The sequence below is a fragment of the Ovis aries genome, chromosome 11 (assembly GCF_016772045.2).
Source record: "Ovis aries strain OAR_USU_Benz2616 breed Rambouillet chromosome 11, ARS-UI_Ramb_v3.0, whole genome shotgun sequence".
In the NCBI taxonomy this organism is placed as follows: Eukaryota; Metazoa; Chordata; class Mammalia; order Artiodactyla; family Bovidae; genus Ovis; species Ovis aries.
Window position 1 is genome coordinate 38747597 of NC_056064.1, and position 19228 is coordinate 38766824.

The window sequence follows — 19228 nt, forward strand, 5'->3', positions numbered from 1 at the left end:
TAGCCTCCTGGCAGCAATTTCGACGGCCATGATAAAGGGCCAAGCTGCAGCTCCCCGCAATCTGCTCTAGCTGCCTGTGCCCCCCCTCACCCTGACACCGTGCTGCTAAACTGGAATTTGAGACTAGGGATAGGGAGGGGTGGGCCAAAGAGCTCAACAGAACCATAATTGGTGTGTGTACAGACTGTGGCAATGTACAGTCTTTCCCATGTGTGTTCTCTCAATGAATCTTCCTCACACCCACCTGTGCTGAATGTTCTTATCAAAATTTCACAAACAGTAAGGCTCAGAGATTCACTTAGCTGCTCCATTTGAGTTGAGACTCAAACCCAGAGCTCTGACTCCCCTACAATGTCCCACCTGGGACATTGGTTTTTCCCTTGTCTTCAGACCTGCAGTCAACTTTTCCTGAGTACTGAGCCTGCTGCTCTTTGGATGAGAACTATACCACTGGCTTTCATGGTTCTCAGGCGCTCAGACTCAGCCTTAAATTATACCATCAGCGTATTAGTCAGCTTGGGCTGCCATAGCAAAATACCATAGACTGGGTGGCTTAAACAATAGAGTATATTTCTCACAGTTCTGGAGGCTACTGAATCCAAGATCAAGGTGCTGACCAATTTGACTCCCTCCTGAGAGCTTTCTTCCTGGTTTGCAGATGTTGTTGTTGTTTGTAGAGACCACGTGTAAAGCAAGGGAAGTTTTTAGCAATCACCACCCAACCCTTCCTACCTGTACTCGGGGATCTGGGGCATCAAAGACTTCAGAAGGAGGGTGGGGCCGAGTGGGAAGGAAAGAAACTACCAGATAACACGAGCACGGGAGCCAAATCAGTGGGTGTCGGATCAGCAATGGGAAGGTGGTGGAAGAGGGGCAAAGAAGGCTGAGGCTTTGTTTTGTGGCTGACTTCAAGAATCCACACTCTTTTGGATCCAAAAACATCAACCCCGTACCATCACCCTGTTATTCATCCTTAGAGACCTCAAGAAAGTCTCACTATAGAGGAGGAAAGCAAGGACCAGAGCTGAAGCAACTTCCCTAGGATCACGCTGTTGCTTGTGATGGAGCAGATGTCCACTACCCCACCCAGGGGAGCCTTCCTTTTCCTGCATCACAGTGGTTAAGATTCTGTACTTCCACTTCAGGAAAACAGGTTTGATCTCTGGTTGGGGAACATCTAAGATCCTGCATGCCAAGCAGTGTGGCCAAAGTGAAACAAAACAACAAACAATAAACGCCTGGAGGTGGGGGAGTCCTGGTGGGGGTGGAGTCGGGTAAGAGAGTAGAGTTTTCTCTCTGCTTCTTTCACCTTCATTTTGTCCTCCTCAGCCCTGTTTTCTTTCTTTTTCGTGAAGACCGTGGCTAACCTCTCCTGCTTTTCTCAGTCTTCTTACCCACCGCATCCCTCTCCCTGTTGGACACAGTAACTGGAAAGCCCAGAGTTAGCACTGTCTGAGGCAGCCTCCTCGGATCCAGAAGGGTATGGATTCTTGAAGTCAGCCATCAAACATAACCTCAGCTGTCCTCTCATCCTTCTTCCACCACCTTCCCATTGCTGATCCGACACCCACTGATTTGGCTCCCGTGCTTGTGTTATCTGGTAGTTTCTTTCCTTCCCACTCGGCCCCACCCTCCTTCTGAAGTCTTTGATGCCCCAGATCCCCGAGTACAGGTAGGAAGGGTTGGGTGGTGTTTGCTAAAAACTTCCCTTGCTTTACACGTGGCCTCTACAAACATAATTCTGCTTTGGAACCCTCATTGGGAAAGTAAAAGGTGGAGGAAAAGATGGAGGCTAGAGAACAACCCCCCACAAAATCCCTATAATGCCTACAGCAAGTGGTCACTGCGGTCAGACCATCACACATCCATAGTTCCCTCCTTTGCCTCTCTGATTCCATGTGCTAACAGAGAGAGGGATGGCAGGGGGCAGGTGTGGTGAGCAAGTGCCCCATTCCATGTTCTTGGTATTACTGGTTACTGTTAGCCAAGAGCCAACAGGACAGTTTTGGTAAAGACATAATAGTTGTTTTTTCCTCCAAGAAGTTTTTCATAGTAACAACTAATGTTTGTATAGCACTGTAGCATTTGTTTCCCAGGTGGCGCTAGTGGTAAAGAACTGACCTGCTTGGTAGGCTCTAGTCCACAGGGTTGCAAAGAGTCTGGCACAACTGAGGTGACTTAGCACACACGCACGTAGCATTTGCATGTTAAGTTTTCATTTAATCCCTACAACAGCCCCATCATGGGGGGATTGACCTATTTTTACAAATGAAACACAGGTTCAAAGGTGTTTAATTATTTGCTCTTGGTAATATGTTCAGAAAGTGGCAGGCCTAGGACTCAACCTAGACAGCAAGCTCCAGAGGGGCAGAGACTGTGCCTGTTTCACTCGTCACTGCACTCCTGAAGCCGCTGCTGAATGAGTGAACTCAAGACCGGTTTAGATTCTGTGTTGTTCTTTGCAAACCTTTAAAACTAGGGTTCTACCACTGCAGAAACAACTTATATAGCCCTCAAGAAAAAGGTATCTATGGACACAAAATCCACCCAACACACACTCACACAAATCCAACTCACACAAAAATATACTTTCTTTACTCGGAACTTATTTTTCAATATTTTTCCCAGGAACTGGGCTACAGGCCTGGATATTAAGGGAAATGGAGAAAGGCAGCATTCCTTGCCCTGGCCTCTGTGTGTTCTCGGCTGGTGGAGATAACCCAGGGGGCAGACATGGCCGGCTTCCCTCTGGGGCCAAGAAATTAGCTGGACAGCAGAGGGTGCTGCAGAGCTTCAAGACCTTGCATTGATGGGGTCATCTGTTCCCCAGCCAGAATTTTCCAGAAATAACCCGGGTTTTCTTTGGGTAATCTTCTTAGGCCTCTGGTGTTCTATGCTGCTGCTAAGTTACTTCAGCCGTGTCCGACTCTGCGACCGCATAGACGGCAGCTCACCAGGCTCCCCCGTCCCTGGGATTCTCCAGGCAAGAACACTGGAGTGGGTTGCCATTTCCTTCTCCAATGCATGAAAGTGAAAGTGAAGTTGCTCAGTCGAGTTCGGCTCTTCACGATCCCATGGACTGCAGCCTACCAGGCTCCTCCATCCATGGGATTTTCCAGGCAAGAGTACTGGAGTGGTGTTCTATGATCCTATAGCAATTTCTCTTCTTTTCTCCAGAAATTTAAGTGACACCTAAGAGGGAGCTGAGGGAGAGAGGGTAGAAAATATAGTCTGGAATCAGAACTGGTTTTGAATTCCACTGCACCTTTTTGGACTGTGTGACCTTAGGCAAGTAACTTCAGTTTTTTTCATAGGCAAGGGAGCTTATTAATTCTGTTGTGCAGAATCAGAGATCAATTTGTATCAGGAGTCTCTCATTAAGCATGGAACAATCATTCCATGTATCAAGGGCCTACTCTGTGCCAGGCAGTCCTTGGCACTGGAGAGTCCATGATGGACAAAATGCAAACTAGACCCCTGCTCTCACGGAGCTGAAGGTTTAGTAGGGAAGACAGACTTTAATCAAATAACTCCACAGACAGATGACAAATCACACTTGTGCAATTAAGTGCAGCAAAAGAGTAGTCTTAGGACTCGGTGAGGAGGAATTACCCAGGCAAGGAGATTTCCCTGAGGTAGGAAGGAGTAAGCTTAACTTGAAGGATGAGTAGGAAGCAAAAAATGGAGGGAAAAGGCCTTTCAAGAAAAGGGAATCACGTATGCGATGGCCATAAAGTGTGTGAGCCTGACCCAGAGGGCTACTGGAACTGCAGGGCAGAGAGAACAGGGTGGAGCTTGGTGAAAGATGAGGCCAGAGAAGCAGGGGTCGGATCACACAGGACCCCATAGGCCTCCTTAAGGAGTTCTATCTTTAGCCTAAGAACAACGAAAAAACACAGAGGGTTATAATCACAGGCTACTGGTGAATATTCAGTTTTAAAAGGTCTCTCTGGCTGTAAAACTCAGAGCAGATGGCTAGACTATCTACCCCTCAATGTACCTTCAGGTAGTAAAGTTGCTAAATACTGCTAGACGATCCTTCCTCCTTATCCTTTGCATCCTCAACATCTCTTCATGGGATGACTGCAGAAACTGGTCTCCCTGCCTCCAGTCACACCTCCTCTACACAGGCTTGATTTTATTTGATCTTCACAGCATGCTTGCAGGTAAGCAAAGGAGCAATCCTTATCCTGAGTTTGCAGATGAGAAAACTGAAGTGTAGTGGTGATGTGGGACTGGCTTGTGAAAGACAACTGTTAAAATTTCAGAAATTCTGTAAGCCAGTTGTTAAATACAGCCAATTATTGAAAATTAAATCATACAAACGTATAATTAAATGTATTAAAAACAAAGGTAATAAATTCCCCAAACTCATCACTTCTTAATAATCTTACTGTTATTATTTACCTATGCTCTTGAGGCTATTTGTATTACTGTTTCACATAATATGGAACTACCACATAACAGTTTTCTCTGTATTCAGTAAAGTCAGGATGGTAGATTGAAACCAGCCTTGGGGGGAATCTTTGCACCATAGAATTGGCAAAGACTACAAAAAGGGACTTGATTTACTGTTTCTTTATCTAGATTTAAGAAAGTGGTGAAGAATAATTCAGATTTTAAATGAATGTATTATGTCTGTAGCCACTACGTTCTGGATAGACAAAGCTTGAGGAAACATTCTTTCAGTTATTTGAAAACTGTTTTCTGATCAGCGAGGAAGTTGCTCCCATAATTGACACTTAAGATGTCTCTGTTTATTCATTTTTTTTCTTACACTGACACAGAGGACATCAACCAATAACCATGTCGCAATTACATTCCCCCCCTCAACCGAAACCAGTTTGGCTACCCATATAGGAGTTTGGCAAAAATCAATGAAAGTATTTTGTGAGAATAAATTGGTTATAAAGAATTTGCAAATGTACATTATTATTTGTAAATTCTGTGCTACATATCCTTTGAGTGAGTGAGTGAGTGAGTGAAGTCGCTCAGTCGTGTCCGACTCTTTGCGACCCCGTGGAGTGCAGCCCACCAGGCTCCTCTGTCCATTGGATTCTCCAGGCAAGAATACTGGAGTGGGTTGCCATTTCCTTCTCCAGGGGATCTTCCAGACCGAGGAATTGAACCCCGGTCTCCCGCATTGCGGGCAGATGCAGGTGGACGCTTTAACCTCTGAGCCACCAGGAAGCATCAGTAGAATTTATGTACGTATATATTATATGCATACATTCCCCTTTTCAGTCGGCTGTTCAACATTTATCAGCACAGCCTGGCTCTAGAACATATTTCTCATGTGTCATTCTATAAATATTCACTGGATGCCAAGGCGGGGATACAGTCAATGAACAAATGACCCGGCCACGGTCACACATCCCAAACTGCATAGGTAGGACCAGAGCCAGAGGTATTGTCCTCCCAAGGCCAGTGGCTCTCTCCCAGGACGATACCAGGCTTTCCAGGACCATCCCATCTTACCCTCACCCGAAGGGGTGGTTTCGCCCAGAGCGCCTGGGAAGTGAAAAACCAGGGTCGGGGTTGAGGACTAAAGCCCAGGCGAGAAGCAGCTCACGACCAATAGCTGCCCAGGCTTCGCGCAACGTCACTCTCTGAAGAGGCCAGGGCGAGCAAGCCCTGGGGGACGGGGCGTGACCACCATCTCCCGGAAGTGACGCCATCTGGGGGGTGGTGCTCGGTGGCGGCGACGCGCGGCCTGGGCTCGCGCTGGGCTCCGCGCGCCCCCGGCCCCCTCTATGAGGCAGAGGCCGCGGCGGCCGTTAGCGCTGTCGCTCCGGGGGCCGCGGCGGGCGGGGCTCCGGCGGGGCCCGTAGTCCCCACCCCAGCCCGGCTCCCAGCCGCCCGCCCTCCCTCTTTCCGATGCAGGGGGCCGAGCTCCGGGATGGCGAGGCGGCGGCGGCGGCCGCTTCGTACCGCGTCCTGAGCCGCCTGCTCGGCTATGGAGAGGCGGCCCCCGAGCCAGGCCCGCCGCCGCCGCCCCCGGGCCATGGCCCCGCGCCGCCACCCTTCCTCGCGCGGCCCGGCCCGCGGGGCTCCAGGCCACCTCAGCTGATGGTGTTCCGCAACGTGGGTCGGCCGCCGGAGGAGGAGGACGCGGAGGCGGCCCAGGAGCCGGGACCCTCGGAACTGCTGTGTCCCCGGCACCGCTGTGCCCTGGACCCCAAGGCCCTGCCGCCGGGGTTGGCGCTGGAGCGGACCTGGGGCCCGGCGGCTGGACTAGAGGCGCAGTTGGCCGCTCTGGGGCTCGGGCAGCCGGCGGGGCCGGGGGTCAAGACGGTCGGCGGGGGTTGCTGCCCGTGCCCGTGTCCCCCGCAGCCGCCCCCTCCGCAGCCCCAGCCGCCTGCTGCCGCCCCGCAGGCCGGGGAGGACCCCACGGAAACAAGCGACGCGCTGCTGGTCCTGGAGGGCTTGGAGTCGGAGGCAGAGAGCCTGGAGACTAACAGCTGCTCGGAAGAGGAGCTCAGCAGCCCGGGCCGCGGAGGAGGAGGGGGCGGCCGGCTTCTACTGCAGCCCCCTGGCCCTGAGTTACCCCCGGTGCCCTTCCCGATGCAGGACTTGGTCCCTCCCGGGCGCTTGAGTCGAGGGGAGCAGCCGCAGCAGCCTCCCCCGCCGCCGCCTCCTCCTGGGCCCCTCCGGCCACTCGCCGGCCTTTCTCGGAAGGGCTCCCTCAAAATCCGCCTCAGTCGCCTCTTTCGCACGAAGAGCTGCAACGGTGGCTCTGGCGGTGGGGATGGGGCCGGCAAGAGGCCTTCTGGAGAGCTGGCTGCTTCAGCTGCGAGCCTGACAGACATGGGCGGCTCTGCGGGCCGGGAGCTGGACGCGGGGAGGTGAGACCGGCTCGGGGGCATTGGGGTTGGCTGACAAACTTACTTTTCTCGTTTCATTTCCCTTTTATTCTACTGCTAAAAAAAAGATCCTGACAGTTCTTAAGATGTGGCCTTCATCAGGAGGCAGAGACTTGGGGCTAAAGGTGGTAATATCGCCCAATAGGTCAGAGCTGTTTGTGGGAGCAGCCTTCACTCCCTCCCACCCCCACCCCGACTTCTCAGCTGGTTAGCATTTCTCTAGTTGGGCGATGATTTGAAACCACCCCGCCCCGGCCCAGCTTTTAAAGTTGTTTCAAGGTATGTGTCTACCATTACCCCTGGCAGGAAGCTTGCTGGAAAGGTGTGGCCTTTGGGGCAGAAAGTTTGAGTTTGACCACCTTGCTTATTCTTTCTGTGTACCAGCAACGCACCCCCTTCACACTCATGCATGCAAATGATGTGACAGACTTGTGTAGTTGTAGGCCAGCAGTCAACTGGGCATCTCTAGTCAAAATTTTAATGTTTTCTTGATTGGTTTCTTAGACATACTTGATATCTCAAGCCTGTGTGCTAACCACTGTGAGAATAGAAAATAGCCTTGTTCTCAAACCTGTATGAGAATTCTAAGTATGGTGTGCATGCATACTCAGTCCTGTCTGACTCTTTGCCCCCCACCAGGCTCCTCTGTTCATGGAATTCTCCAGGCAAGAATACTGGCATGGGTTGCCATTTCCTCCTCCAGGAGATCTTCCCCACCCAGGGGTCGAAACTGCATTTCTTGCATCTCCTGCATTGGCAGGCAGATTCTATACCACTGGGCCACCTGTACGTGAATTCCACCCCAGCTGATGAAAATTCCAAACTTAGGCATAGATTTTTTTTCTGCATTTCTGAAGTGCAGACAGCTCTCTGACATCCAGTGTTAGATTTTCTCTTTTGGTAACTGCCATTGTGGTTTGCACTGCTGAATGGGTTCTTAGAACGTTTGGAATTGGTTTTGGTGCAGCTCATGTGATGGATTCATGAGATGCACCAGTGGCCACAACCCAAGGCTGAAAAACAGGTAGACAAATTGAGAATTTTACTATGCACCAGAATCACGTGGGGAGCTTTGGGAAAAGATCAGATGGGCCCAAGATTTGAATTTAAAAAAAAAAAAACAAAAAACTCCCGCATATGATCTGGACTGAAAATCACTCATCCATGGACTTCTCCTTTCAAAGGAGCTTTACTCCAAGAGGAAAGTATGGGGTCACTTTTTTGTTATTCTTGTTGGCTGCATGGCCTGGGGAATCTTAGTTCCTTGACTTAGGGATGGAACCTGTGTTCCCTGCAGTGGAGTGTGGAGTCCTAATCACTGGACCTCCAGGAAATTCCTGGTCAGTTTGATTTTGTTGTCTTTTCTGAACACCTTGCCAGTGTCTCATCTTGGGATCAGATGAAACCTAAACTCCCTGAAGAAACCAGTAATTTGATGTGTGTTGTCCCTTCAGGTAAACGTATGTTTCACCATTTGCCTCCCAATAAACTCATGCTGGGAGCTCAGGTCTGAAAAAGCGTGTGGCTGCTGAAGCAGCTTTTTTCTGGTAGACTCTGCATTCGATGCTCCACTTAGCGGTGTAGATGAAATTTTCATTTGCTGGGGGCAGGGCAGGATTGAAGCTGTGGGTAATGACCTAGGATAGATTGCTAATTTTCTTGTGGTTTGTCCTGCCTTTGTTCCATATTGATCAGGACTTGGTCTAAGATCCCAGAGACACCAAATATGAGGTGTGGCGTGAAATTAGCTGCAACGTCTAATAGATTAGGAAGAGGAAAAGGCGTATAACATTATACGGTTTTTGCCTTTGGAAACAGAATTCAATGGTCATTGGCGGCTCTGTCACCAACCCTCACGCTAAGCACAATACCGATTTCTCCTGCAGAGCGAATTGGTCTGTAGCTCTGCAAAGAAGCTGAGTTCCGGGCACTGGAGAATTACATTTTTTGGTCCAAGAACTTTTTCTGATGAATTGGAGAAGAGCTAGGTATTCGAATTGGAGAAGAGCTAGGCATTCATGTATGAACGTTTGGTTGACTGCTCTTAGGAGGCAGCATGTTGTACAGAGAATGTGAACATCTGGATTCCATGTAGGACTCCGACATCACCTGTGAGATGCAGGCCAATTTTGTTTTCTTCACGCTTCCCTCCTTTTTTAATCTGTAAAATGGAAGTGATTCCTGTCTTGTTCCTGACCTTATAGGAATAGAGTGAAGGCAAGAGAAATTGAGATGGAATATATTTTTTGCCTTTGGAGGAGAGGTAGTAAAATAGAACTGGTGAAGTTTTTAAAAATGCTTAGGATTTGGTACTGTTAGATTTTCTCGTTAGCTTTTCCATAGCTTACTGTGTGCCAGTCTTGCTGGCAGTCTTGCAGCTGTGAGAAACTTGATAAGTCTGGCCAGGGTAGTTGTGATTTCTGTGGATCTACACCTCAGTAAGTCTGCCCTGTTGGGAGGAAGGATAAGTTTGAATTTTTAGCTTGTTCTCTTGTTTCGATTGGTAGGACCTGGAAGCCGTGAGAAATGTCAGACCTTTGCCAGAAGGTGTATGCCTGCCTTCTTATTGTTGGTTGGAGTTAATTATGAGTCTCTGCAGTCTTTGCTGTATAATTTGGGGCTTTTGCAGTAACCTCTAGGCATGATTCTCTTTGCTCTTCTCAGTATTTGCCTTTCCCACAGCTGTCACGAGAAAGTATCTCCAACGGGCTTTTTTTTTTTGGCTGTGCTGGGTCTCCATTGCTGTGCACCAGCCTTCTCTAGTTTCAGTGAGCGGGGGCCACTCTTCGTTGCAGTGCGCAGGCTTCTCATTGCTGTGGCCTCTCTTGTTCCGGAGCACAGCCTCTAGGCTTCAGTTGTTGTGGCTTGTGGACTCCGGAGCACTGAGTCAGCAGTCGCCTCAGGGTATATGGGATCTTCTCAGAGCAGGGATTGGACCTGTGTCCCCTGCACTGGCAGGCTGCCTCCCAACCACTGGACCACCAGGGAAGCCCTCGCGCCGTTATTTTAAATTTTGTTTATTTTTTTGGCAGTGCTGCATGGCATGTAGGATCTTAGTTCCTTGACCAGAGAAACTAACCTGCACCCCTGCGGTGGAAGCACAGAGTCTTGCTGAACCACAAGGGAAGTCCCCCGATGGTCACTTTACAAGGCTTAACAGTTTCCGTATTTTAAAAAAAATTACTTATTTATTTGGCTGCTGTCTTTAGTTGCGGGACACAAGAATCTAGTTCCTTGACCAGGGATTGAACCCAGGCCACCTGCAGTCTTAGCCACTGGACCACCAGGGAAGTCCCTCATATTTTAACATTAAGCAAGACTTTAGTTCCTTTCAGATACTTTGGAGTCTGCTAAGTTGGCCTTCCTGGATACACTGAGTCTTAGGTCCTGAGGTCTAGTATGAGTTAGCTTAGAGAACTCTTAAAGTGAAGGAATACATGGGCTCACCAGCTAATCAGGTTTCTGTTCTGGAGAACTGGGCTAGGCTGTGTAACACACATATGTTGAAATTCAGAGAGCTGGGCTTGATGCCTGTGGGCTTCGGTGTTATATAGGATTGCTATTTCAGGAAAACCAGTGAAGTTCCCTTGTCTGGTTCACATATGTTTAGCTGATTGTCTTCCTTTGTATTTGGTGAGAAATAGCATTCAACCCGACTTTTTTTGAAGCATTCCATAATACACATTTGGTTGGAAATGGGTACCTTGTTCATTTCTCAAGGTTTTTTTTTTTTTTTTTTTAATCTTACTTAACAGTTGAGGCTATTGCTGGCAGTCTTCATAGTTGTGAGGTGGAAAAATGGAGAACAGTTTTGTAGTGGTTTCCTATCTGTTTGTTTGGGGAAAAAGATACAGTTTTGGAAAGAGAGGCTGCCTTGGCATCAGTTTGGGGCCCTGCTGTCATGAATAGACCTGGCAGACATGAGAAACCCTTTTCTCTGTTTTCTTGAGTCTTTGGGTCTAAGGGAGTCTTTTTGAGAAAGAGCATGACATACTGAGAGAAAAATGATTTTATGGTGTGGTGAAGAGGGTCTGCCTTTATGTTTAGGTTTTGGGTCCATATTCTGTTGATCTTTTCAACTATTTTTCCATGAAGTGGTTGTGGTTGGCAGCTCTGTTTTGGAATGAGCAACCTGGCTTTAGAAGTCTCTGTCCATTTGAGTCTTGTGTCTTTTACTCCTTTACATTTTGCCCACTGACATCATTTCTAAGGTTTTAGACCTTCGGCTGCCCCTCTGGGCTTTTCCCTGGAAGTTCCCTCCATAGGTTCTTTAGTTGGTTTATGGTGGAGTTTTGGATCTGACCTTGTTGCACAGATGTCTGTGTATTGGAACTAAAAATGAGCACATGGTTTTTGTGCCTGTAGCACATGAACAGACACTGGCTTGTGATGTGTTGGAAATGGCACAGGCTGGCTGACTTGGCATTGTATGCTTTAACGGGGGCAGAGGTAAATTTGCGGCTGCAAAACCTGATATTTGGATCCTACTTTAAAAGTTAGCAAAGGACATGTGTAAGTCTTAGGACACTGTAGAAGGGATTTATGGACAAGAGAGAAAGAGCATTACTATGTCATTGTTTGTATTTTAGGTTTCAAGGAATTTGAAAAGTGGCCAGTAGTTATATCAATGTGTTGTCAGCCTGTCTAGTCTAATGTTTTTAACTCCTTTTATCCCACAGATCTGTTGCCATTTAATTAGTAATTTGCAGAACGGAAGTGGACAGAGACATCCTATGTCTTTGTTACTCACAGCACAAGCAGTGCATAGCTGACACAAAGGACTGCTAGCCGCAGAGAAGACCTAAGGTCTTCTGCTTGCCACCTTAGGTATAGCCCACCATGTCCTACCCGACATCACCCTTCAGGTCTTTCTGCTGCTAAGATGCAAGTGGTCTGCTGGCAGAGTTACAGTGGCTTAACTTTGTACCCTAATGCTTGTCAAGGTGATTTGGGGAGAAGAATAATATGGGAATGTCGTATAGAAGGGTTAGTTAAAAATTTTATGTGGAGCCATATCATTCTTGTTGCTTTCCAAACAACAGCATATCTAGCTTAGAATGGTTATTTTAAATGTTTCAGATATACAAAAAGAAATTTATAAAATGTATATACTATAATAATAATGAAATGTATATTTAGGTAACCATCACTAAGCTTGACAAAATGTTATCAGTATCTTTGAAGACCCCTGAGTGTGGCTTCCTGATTACAACTCCGCCCTCCCCAGTGTAACCACCATCCTCAATTTTATGTTAATCATTCCCTTGCTTTGTTTTTTATAGTTGTCTAGATTGGTCTTTTCATGGATGACTGCCATTAGAGTGCTCTCAGGATCCTTGAGACAGAAACTGCTTTGGATTTTTAGACAATATGTCCCCAAAGAGAGAAGGAAGCACTCATATTTGTTATTGGCCTGGCAGCCTCTTAGACCTTCTACCTCTCTAAGCTTCCTTATTTGTCAGAAAAAAACCATTCTGAGACCCTCAAATGGCTCTGCCTGGATTTAGAGTCGTATATATTTCTTTTTCTAGATCCTAGAAACTATGATTTTCTTCTTCACAATGGCGGGAGTGGGGAGAAGATGAGCTGGAGTGAGGAGGCCTCGGCAGGACGTGTGCACTGGGTGCTGCTGTTCTTCAGCGCTTGGCGCTGAGGAGCTTCGTCCTCAGGATGGGCAGATGGCAGAGCATTGCAGCTTCCTTTGCAAAGAGGCAAACAGCCAAACGGCTGAGGTGTGAACCCTCTGAGAGGCCAGTGCTTCAGGTTTCTGCTTGCTGAGTTTAATGTATCGGCAAGTTACCGAATAAAAATCAGCTTGGACATTCTTCAGTCTTAAAGTTAATGTCCAGTGGAATTCATTTTCCATCCCAGACCTCTGGAGTGTTGGGACTAAGCTGCAGACTGCCACAAGCAACTTTTATAAATAGAGGGACTGTGTGTGCTCCTGTCTTTTTCTGGTGCAGCCACCTCTCCTGTGTGTGCTGTGGGCGGGGCGTTCACAGTGGGCACGTCATTAGACTTCTCAAGTCTCAGCATGGAGGCGGCTACAGAGGGAGTGTGAGATGGGTCAGGAAAGGGAATCCAGCATCTCAGCTATTTCTGAGTAAGGGCTTCACAGTATGGTTTTGAAATTCTGTTTGAAGTGAGTTCTGAGAAGCACAGACATCTGTGTTAAAACATAAATGCATAAAGATCTTCCAAAGTCAAATAATTCAAAGTAGGATTTCATTTTGGATTTTCTTTGCTTTTCCCCATCTCTTGGTGCAGTTGAAGTTTTATTTAAACCTTTGGGTGAGAGTAATTTTGGAAAGTGAGCCAGCTCTAAGGTGTGGAGTCAGGCATTTAATTTGGCTGTGGATTTTTTTTAAAAAGGCTGATTTGTTGAGATACAATTTATATACCACCTAAAATTCACCTTTTTTTTGTTGCTTGATTCTGTTAATTTTGACATGTCAAAATCATAACCTCTTCCACAATCAAGATATAGCATATTTTCATCACCTCCACTTCTTTCCCTTATAGTCAGTTCAGTCATCCTGAAGTGATTAGCACATTTCTAGCCAGAAAGACTTTTATCAGTCTTTTGGATTCCTTTCATTTCATTTCTCACCCCCAAACCAGTTGAAATTGGTGCAATATGAAGTTACCTTTGGTGTGTCTTCAGAGATCTGGGTTTTCCAGCTGGTTTGGGAGCAGCATCAAGAACAGGCATGGGGTGGTGGGGAGTCTGTGACTGGCAGCTCAAGAAAGAAGAGGCCACCTTCTTTGGGTGCCAGGCAGATCATCTTAACTTAAAGAGGCTCCCTTGTAGGCCTTTGGCTTTGACTCGTGGCTTGGGGACATTTTGCAAAAATCAGAGGCCTTACTGGTTGAAGATTGCATTATATCCTGTAGTTCTATTCTCAAATCCAAAAATCTTGCCTGGTTCACTTTGGGACCTCCTGCTCCTAAGAGCAGGCCCAGAGGGAAAGCCGGTGCTCTGAAGAGGCACCTATTCAGGTCAAGAGCCTTTCTCTTGGCTTTCCTGTGAGAATCAACTCTGCATCTGAATTTCTTCCCCTAGAAATGGACTTACTAATTACCACTCAAGATGTTTTACTCTTTTAAGGTGATGAGTGTGGAAAGCTCCAAAGAGATTTCTTATTGCTTTGTAGGCTGGTGAATTCTGTAGCCAAATCTATCTAAGGAGTCGCCTTAATTATTTTTCCCTGTTTAAATTTTAGTCTTTAAAGTGTGGTTGACAGTGACTCGGGTTTGCTTTATTTTTCAGTGCATCTGGGATTGAGTGCTGCAGTGATTTGAATGCATGTATGTGCATTCTCCGCCTCATTCTCTGTGTGCTTTCTCACCCCTCAGGAAACCCAGGTTGACAAGAACTCAAAGTGCCTTTTCTCCAGTCTCCTTCAGCCCGCTCTTCACAGGTAGGTGATCTGTTTCTTTTTCTCTAACATCTAAAAGCAGGACTGTTCTGAGACGTGTCAGGAAACACTTGCAGATGCATCGCAGAGGGAGCTGCAGGCATGTCTGCAGTTATTTTCTTCATTCCGTGCCTGCTGGGTTTGGGGTGACACTATTTTTAAGGTGTGGAATGTATTCTTAACTTTGGATGCTTTATAGTTTGAGGTAGAGACTGCTTTCTGGTAATTAGGTGGCCCTGGCAGTTATGCAGGCTTTAGTTCAGGGTCATCACGTGTAAATTAAAAGTAGGAAATACAAATTTATAGGCTCATAGCACATAAAGGACTCTGGAAGTCATACAGCTCCTGTGCCTGCTTCCAAAGGGAGTTCATGGATTATCTAATAAACATGATCCACAATGAACTGGTCTATTTTTAAAGACTTTGGGCAAAGGGGAATCACATGAACTCTTGTCTTACCCATTTTGGGGGCTAACAGTTCTTGCAGCTGTTAAGCGTTCTTATTGGATCTAATTTAAGTCTCCTCATGTAGCGGGGGAACACAGTTGCTAAAGTAAGAAAGTGGTCAAATATCCTTTCACCTTCTCCTTTGAAGGGGAGCTTTTTCTGAGAGGGAAACCTTTTGTTCTGTGAGTCACGTGTGGAGTTTCTGCTTGAATGAGCTGTAGAAAAGGACATCTGAAGCACACAGCCTCAAGTTTCAAAAACTGAGTGCTCCTCACTGGGTGTGGCCGAGAATCCTTTAAACTTAATCCTAGTTTCAAACTCTTTTGGATATTGTGTCCCTTGAAAAAGATGATTACAAGAATTATGATCTGGGACTGGACATTTTCAGGAAAATGTTCAACAGTCTAGTGGAACCCCCATTACTGAGTAGACTGCTGTGAACTGTCAGAACAGGTGAGTTTGGTGCCTGTAATAGGCACCAGTGGAGAAGGAGGTCCTCTGTTCTTAGCCCAAGCAAGGAATTAAAGGATCTTACCCTGTAGCAGAATGTCTTTCTAGTTAGTAGTTGTTTCCCTTTTAAAGTAATGAAACCCACATTTGTAGTTTCAGGTCCCATGTTCTTATTTCAAAGAACCTTAGCTCTCTTGAATTATTTCCTTTAAGTGCTATACTACCTACAAGCTAGACCTCTCTGACCCTTCTGGCACCCTGGGCTCACTGCATTGCTCTGGGCAGCTAAAGCGAAAGTGAAAGTCCCTCATTCCTCTCTGACTCTTTGAGACCTCTTGGACTGTCCATGGAATTTTTTAGGCCAGAATACTGGAGTGGGTAACCTTTCCTTTCTCCAGGGGATCTTCCCTACCCAGGGATGGAACCCAAGTCTCCCACATTGCAGGCAGATTCTTTACTAGCTGAGCCACAAGGGAAGCCCTGGGCAACTAGGCCCTCAGTAATTAAGCTGTGTGATGAATTCCTAGAAGTTCCACTGATGACTTTTGGAAGAGCTTTTCTGCTTATCTTAGTGTTCAAGACCTTTGTTGGAAGGAAAAAAACAACAAAACAAAACACCACAAACTGTATTAGATTCTGAATGCCCAGTTTCTGGTCTTTTAGAGATATTTGTTACCTCATTTTCTTAACTGGGAAACATTAAGATTCTAGCTAGGGGCTAATTCAGCTTCCTACAAAAGAAAAAGGTGTTGGAAATAACACCCTAAGGGCCAAATTAGAGAAATCCCAAATTCTGACTTGTGGATAAGATCTACCAAAACAAACTGACTCTGCGACCTTCAACAGAAGGTTGATAAAATAGCCTTCATTCTCTGGTGATTCATAAGGAGAGAGGGTAGCTGTGCTGGATGGCAAGGAGTGAATATGGTAGAGAACAGAACTGCATAACGTGCTGGAAAGTAAGAGAAACCATGTGTACCTCCCCCCCTCCTCCCAGTTCCTACTGAGAAGCTTCCTCTAAGCTTACCTGACTTTTGCCTGACTGTGGAAGTAATTAATTATCAGGATTATAAATGCACTTTTCAGCCTTTGTAGCCTCAGCTGTTAGGAGTTAGTTGATATCTGAAATGGTTGGGCCTCTTAGGAGTGACTATACTGGAAAATCTCGATGTGGAAAGCCCCATTTAGGAAGAAGTTGGGGCTAACACTGGGACCTTTATCTGGATTCAGCGTAACAGTTCTTATATTTTAATGGTGCTTGCTGTCCTTGTCCATTTGGGCTTGTAAAAAGTTGCTTGCCTTGCTCCCTGAGGCAAAAATTAATACACAAATCTGTAAAAATAAATGGTGTGGGTTCCATTTGAATAAAGAAGACTTCTTAAAGGAATAATGGATTTTAAAATTGACTTCTTAGGTACCTGGACTGGGGGGATTCCAGCCGTGGGAGCGTTAGATTTTGCACTTCCTGAGAGCCATGGACCTCTGGCGTCCCTTGCTTGCTCTCTGCCTCCTTTTGTTTCCTGGCCTTGGCTTTGGGCAAGGTGCTACTGTAACACGCTTGCTCCATGAATCCTTCAGGTGAAACAGTGTCACTTGTGGACGTGGACATCTCTCAGCGGGGCCTGACCTCTCCACACCCTCCAACTCCCCCTCCTCCTCCAAGACGAAGCCTCAGCCTCCTAGGTATAGTTTCCTCCCCTCTTCCTTCTTGCCCTGTGGGAGGGTGAGCTCTATCGACCTGTTCTTTGCCAGGAACCAAACAGACTATTGGGTTTCTAATGATGACCCAGTTATTATATTTCTTGTCCCATTCTCAGCACCCCTCTCATCTCCAAAGTGGTTAAATGGGTCTCTTACCTGCATGCTGTAACATCTCCTGTCCATATATTATTTCAATCTTTATTTATTTATAAAGATTATTTATCTTGTTCTGAATCTACTGCCAGTGGGCAGCTTTGGGGATATCCTTACTTTCCTACTTTCAAGCAAAGGAAACCAGATTAAGATGATTGTGGCCCTCTGTGCAAAAAAGGCAGGGTGAAGCTCAGGCCATTTTGCCCCAGAGGGCAGCCTGATGATCCTTTTCCCTCTCCTCTGCCTTCCCTGTGCGCATTCTGTGCCCATATTTCTGAACCTCTTGCTTTTGTTCTCTCTTCTAGATGATATCAGTGGGACGCTGCCTACATCTGTCCTTGTGGCTCCGATGGGGTCTTCCCTGCAGTCTTTCCCCTTACCTCCGCCTCCTCCACCCCATGCCCCAGGTTAGCTTAGCTTAGAGGCAAGACTTGCAAGAGTGGGGAGTACAAAGTGAAACACTTTTGACGGATGGGAGAGATCTATTTATGGAAATAAAAGAACTTAGGAGAAAGCTTAAATCATATCCCCTTGGCTGGACCAGAACTCCTTGGAAATGAGGCCAAGCACTAGTTATTTTAGCCTGTTTTCTTTATGGAGGCAAATCTGATTTTTGGTAGAGATAAAAGACTGTTGGATTTTTTTTTTTTGTCTCTTTGCTACTGAAACTTGTTTGCAATCCTTGAGTCAGTATCACTTAGGAAACTGCCTTAATTTCAGTAGAGTTGAGGAGGTTTAATATGTTGCTGGTTTTCAAAGTTCTATGGTCTTTCTAAGCTTTTAGCATTTACTGCAGCCTTGTAAATAAGTACCAAGCATTCAGTAGCCCATACCTGCTTGACCAGCCCCCAGTGCCCAAGGAATAAAATGAATGAAATCAGCATTCTTTTCTACTTGCCTGACAAAATCTACTTGCTTGGCAAAATCGTTGCTCTTCCTGGGCAAGTTAAGCGAGTCACTATTTCCAAGGCTGCCTTACCGGCACTTCACTTCGAGGTGGGAGAAGTTGGAATCGCTCTAGGCTGGTGCAGGCCCTGAAGTAGTCGCCTTAGTCAGGTTAGTGAGCTGCTGCCTCCCCCTTTCCTGGGGCTAAACGCCCCCACCCACCCTTCACAGCTTACACGAGCCCACACAGCTTTCTGTCCCAGCCCATCCAGCTCTTCCCCACTGCTTTGGCTTCCACCCTTTCCAGCTTAGCTTCTAATGCCTTGCCCGTCTTCAGTTAGCATCTCTGTTTTGGGGGGAGGGAGGGTCTACTTGAGGTTGGGAACGATAAGAGTCAACATGTGACCACCGCGCTCTTGCCCTGCAGATGCATTTCCCCGGATCGCTCCCATTCGAGCAGCCGAATCTCTGCACAGCCAGCCCCCGCAGCACCTCCAGTGTCCCCTCTACCGGCCTGACTCGAGCAGCTTTGCAGCTAGCCTTCGAGAGCTGGAGAAGGTAGGTGGTGCCTGAGGACTGACAGCTTGCCTCCTTTCACATTTTCCTAATTCTAAGCCAGGCTCCCCTTTTATTTTTTTCAGAGGAAGAGTAGTTTCCTTGTTTCTGTATTTACAGTGACAAAACAATATGTTGCTATCATTAGTTCTATGAGATGTTGTAAAATTGAATCTGAAAAAGACATCTGAACCTGGTGAGAAAGGTTATGGAGAAATATTTACATAGTCTAAGCTGACCTAGGTCCCTCATCTTTTCTTTGTAGGGCTTTGGTAATGGAACTGTAAAGTTTTTCTGTTACTTTGGAGGCCTGAAAGTGTGATGAACCCGATATTCATTGCTAATGGTTGAGGCACCCCTACCAGGTTCTATCTACTGCAGTATTTTGGAAATGAGGGGTTCTTGTGGTCAGAGTAATTGTGCTGAAAACTTTGACGCTTCTGTGTTCTAACTCCTTGCCACTTCTTTGATAGTGTGGTTGGTATTGGGGGCCGATGAACTGGGAAGATGCAGAGATGAAGCTGAAAGGCAAGCCTGATGGTTCTTTCCTGGTACGAGACAGCTCCGATCCTCGTTATATCCTGAGCCTCAGTTTCCGATCACAGGGTATCACTCACCACACCAGAATGGAGCACTACCGAGGTGAGAGGTGCTGGCATTTGAAGGAAGCCGCCTTTCCCCTTTGGCTTTTTCTACCTTTGGTATCTGACTTTCTCATTGGAATGATTCACAGAAATGGAAATGTGAGTAGGTAGG

General features: G+C 46.8%; 1 protein-coding gene and 1 long non-coding RNA gene across 4 annotated transcripts in view; one reads left to right on the top strand and one right to left on the bottom strand.

The window, feature by feature from the left end:
* Nucleotides 1-2573: 2573 nt before the first annotated feature.
* LOC121820611 (uncharacterized) lies at nucleotides 2574-5520 on the bottom strand. The gene is made up of 2 exons (XR_006061210.2): nucleotides 5479-5520; nucleotides 2574-3203 (listed from the first exon to the last, which is right to left on the bottom strand). It is a non-coding gene; the product is annotated as an uncharacterized LOC121820611 (long non-coding RNA).
* A 156-nt stretch (nucleotides 5521-5676) lies between these two features.
* SOCS7 (suppressor of cytokine signaling 7) overlaps nucleotides 5677-19228 on the top strand; it is a 35417-nt gene continuing 21865 nt past the window's right edge. Inside the window, exons 1-6 of one of the 3 annotated variants that reach the window (XM_004013369.5) lie at nucleotides 5677-6845; nucleotides 14220-14284; nucleotides 16757-16861; nucleotides 17338-17439; nucleotides 18345-18475; nucleotides 18946-19114. In XM_004013369.5, coding sequence (XP_004013418.4) covers nucleotides 5878-6845; nucleotides 14220-14284; nucleotides 16757-16861; nucleotides 17338-17439; nucleotides 18345-18475; nucleotides 18946-19114 — 1540 coding nt within the window. In that variant the 5' untranslated portion in view covers nucleotides 5677-5877. The remainder of the gene's footprint in view (nucleotides 6846-14219; nucleotides 14285-16756; nucleotides 16862-17337; nucleotides 17440-18344; nucleotides 18476-18945; nucleotides 19115-19228) is intronic. The other 2 variants (XM_042255896.1, XM_042255897.1) reach the window with 2 other exon arrangements.